Raw genomic sequence first — 3,416 nt, forward strand, 5'->3', positions numbered from 1 at the left:
ATAGGAAATTCTAATTTTTAAATTTTTAAATTTTATAATTAGATAATTAATTTAAAAATTTAAATTTTAATTATAATAATTTTAATCATTGTTTCTCCATTCTTTTTTTTAGCACAGAATATAAGTAGATATTAACATTAGTTAAAAAAAAAATAAAAACCTACAATTAACATGAAAACTTATAGATCTTGACCGTTGATCCCATGTGGCGGCGCGTTATCCATTAACCGAAACCAGTGGTTGTAGAGAGAGAAGGTATGTAAGGCAGAAAGAAGAGAGTGATGATGCGATGGCGATGAGCTGAACAGAACAAAACATGTTGATGGCACTAACTGTCACAATAAACAAGTATGCTTCTTCCAACCTTCAAGCACTTCATAAGACACAACAACGAAAGCCACCATCAACTTTAACCACCATTACCAACAACGTTCAACTTGGAAGGAGAAGCCTGATCTTATCCACTTTAATCGCCACCACCCAAGTTCCCGAATCTAGGACCCAGCTACTTCAAAGTATGCATAAACTTATCTCTCTTTAATTACTTGTACATGCACTGCTCAAACAACTTTATGTATATACTTTTGTTGTCAGAATATCTCAAGAAATCAGAGGAAAACAAGGACAAAAATGACAAAGAGGTAAGCTAAATTTCCTCCTCACTGCTATCATCAGAAAGTAATGTATTTAGATGTTATTGAATTTGAATGCCACGATATAACTTCACAAGTTTCATAATTGCTTGTGTATGGCATGTATTTTTCTTGAATCAACATGTGTTGTGTTGCAGAGGTTGGAGAGTTATTACAAGCGAAACTACAAGGATTACTTCGATTTGATGGAAGGAACTTTGAGGGCAAAGAATGATGAGCAGCTTTCGGATACAGAAAAGGGTATCCTTGATTGGTTGCAACGTAACAAGTGAAATAATCACTCCACCCTTTTTCTTTTTCAAATGCTAAAGTTGCTTGCTAGTAGATTGTGATGTTTTCCTGTATCATTGAACTCTACAACCAATTCCAAATACAACCATTTCAAGTAATTGTACTGCATATCCATTTTCATACCGGAACGTATTGTAATTTTGTTTGGAAGGCACTTTCTTTTCTTGTAAGGTGTTTCAGTCAGTGAAACTTAAAAAAGATGGAGTATGAGAGACTTGGGACCAATGACTTGTTGCATAATAAGCCAACTTAAGTGGGATTTCCTTGACTTGTTCAAAGGGCTAACAGATATTATTGGTGGACTAAGGCCTAAAAGTCACCCTCAATTACTTGAAAATCCAAAGTGACTCAACTACCGAATGATATGCTACTGTTTAGGTTCACCAGTTACCATATTAAAAGTCAAAACTCAAGATCATTCTTAGTTCACAATTTGGGTGCTGATTGATGCTGTCAGAACTTGCATATTAAAATTGTGGCATGTTTATAATCATCATGGTGATCCAACAATGAAAATAACTAAAGTGAAAATGTATGTATAGAACAGCAAAAGAGTCATAAAGTGAAATCTACCTTTATACAGGCTAGTAAATATAATCCACTGGTGACTAATTTCCAAAATACTTAACCAACTCTAATAGTGCTTATCCTGCCCATGATTTTGGAACAGTTTGGCACATCCCCTGTTATGCTCTGGAGTCACCTTCATTTATAAATTTCAAGAGTCCAAATGAAGATATCTAAAGTCAAATCTGTAGCTAGCAGTTTGTACCAGACTACTGTATATGAAGTTATGTATATCTTCCTTCAATGTTTTGTTTGTACTCACATAATGGAATTTTAAGGCAAGTCAAACACTAATCCAAATTCCAAAGGGTACGAGTCCTATTATTGGAGGTTTCTGTTTTCAAAGTCCACAAATGAGTGAGCAATAATAAAACTTTACTAGGACTACGAGTTTCCAAAATCAGTAGCCTCTACTTGGAAGTAAAGTAATGAAAAATTACTTGGTGATTTGAAGTGAGGTTCTTACTACAGAATTCTATATATTAGAGGCATTGACTATTGGAAAATTTATTTGTCAATTATACTAGTTGTTAGTTGTTGGTTGTTACTGTCTTAAAAAATTGAACAATGTGGTTTGGTTCCAAAGCCATACATGCATAACATGGATTCTAGCAGTGACGTAATGAGTAGTTGTTACTCACTAGACATGTTAGTATGTAGTACCACAGTCATGTCCTTGGCATAATCCTCAGAAATTCAGAAGGTCTTTGTCTTAAGAAACGGGAACATCACAAATAAATTGGAAATGGTCATAAGAAAGATTAAAAAAAATAAAATAAAAGAAGATCATATATGAGAGGCTTATTTGAAGGCAACAAAGCAAAGCATGCACCCTTCTCAGTTTCCAAAAGGATAAAGAGGAGTTTGGTCTTGGTGGTGGTTGGAAGGGCAAAAATGTTCCCCCCCACACCCTTTTTGGATTCTTATATTATCCATTTTAATTTGGTATGGAATGCAGTGAGGCAATGAATATCACCATTCTCCATTTCTTTTTATATTATTTTTCATTCTTTCTAGAAGCTTTATTATGTCTTTCATGATTTGTCTTTATGTTATCTTCTTCTATTATTTCTATCCATTTTTTAATTAATTAACTTGCAGATTGTTTATGACAAACCCACATGTGGGTGGAGATCACAATTTTGACATCCTAAATTCTCAGTGGCCATCTTTTGTATACTTTTTCAACCTTTCCGGACTCATATGATCATATCAGATTTTTATTTTTAATCACAAGTCCAGCTAGTGACTAGGAATAAGCAAAGGAATAAAAAATTTGAAAGGCACAAATGTGGATGACATCAAGTCTTATTATATGACAGCTACAAAGCAGACAGAATTGGAGGGTGCAAAGCTAAATAAACAAACATCACATAGCATGCAATTTTTAAATAGGGGGGATCCTTCCAAAAGAGATAAAGTTGACAAACTAATCAAAATGGGGCATGTTCTTTTGGGTCAGGAAGATCTCAGGCAGGATCTCATGAGTTTAAGAGAGAGTTACTGATACAGATATGATATATTCCAACATGAGTGTTGCCATTGCATTTCCCTCTTCATATTTGTACAATGTCCTTATTGCCCATCCCTTCATAACAATACTACTCAGTATCATATTGATCTTGTCTCTTTCTGAAAACAGATTAAGACCTTAATTTTGATTCACTAGAGCAGTCAGCATACAATCTTTTTTAGTAATTAATATACCCTTTTTTTTCTTTATATATATGACATAGAGTTATGTTAACATCTATTGCACTATTATAAAAATACAATGATCCTACCTAATCAAAGTAGAATCATATAGACTTTATCTGAATTATCAGCAAATCTTGTATCTATATACTTAGTCGGCAGCATTTTGTTGTCATGCTCTACTGAAAAATAAAATAAAAAAGGATGTAA

General features: G+C 33.6%; 1 protein-coding gene across 1 annotated transcript; it reads left to right on the forward strand.

Moving 5' to 3' along the window:
- The first annotated feature begins 249 nt into the window (after positions 1-249).
- Positions 250-1,054, forward strand: LOC107467160 (uncharacterized). Its single transcript, XM_016086201.3, has 3 exons — positions 250-515; positions 595-641; positions 791-1,054. The coding sequence occupies exons 1-3, from the start codon at positions 317-319 to the stop codon at positions 923-925; spliced, it is 381 nt and encodes a 126-aa protein (XP_015941687.1). The 5' UTR covers positions 250-316; the 3' UTR covers positions 926-1,054.
- Positions 1,055-3,416: the final 2,362 nt, after the last annotated feature.

Source organism: Arachis duranensis, chromosome 9 (genome assembly GCF_000817695.3).
Source record: "Arachis duranensis cultivar V14167 chromosome 9, aradu.V14167.gnm2.J7QH, whole genome shotgun sequence".
Taxonomy (NCBI): domain Eukaryota; kingdom Viridiplantae; phylum Streptophyta; class Magnoliopsida; order Fabales; family Fabaceae; genus Arachis; species Arachis duranensis.

Coding starts and splice junctions, on each gene's coding strand:
- LOC107467160 (XM_016086201.3), top strand. CDS start 317: ATGTTGATGGCACTAACTGTCACAATAAACAAGTATGCTTCTTCCAAC. Junction 516..594: donor TAGGACCCAGCTACTTCAAA/GTATGCATAAAC, acceptor TTTTGTTGTCAG/AATATCTCAAGAAATCAGAG. Junction 642..790: donor AGGACAAAAATGACAAAGAG/GTAAGCTAAATT, acceptor GTTGTGTTGCAG/AGGTTGGAGAGTTATTACAA.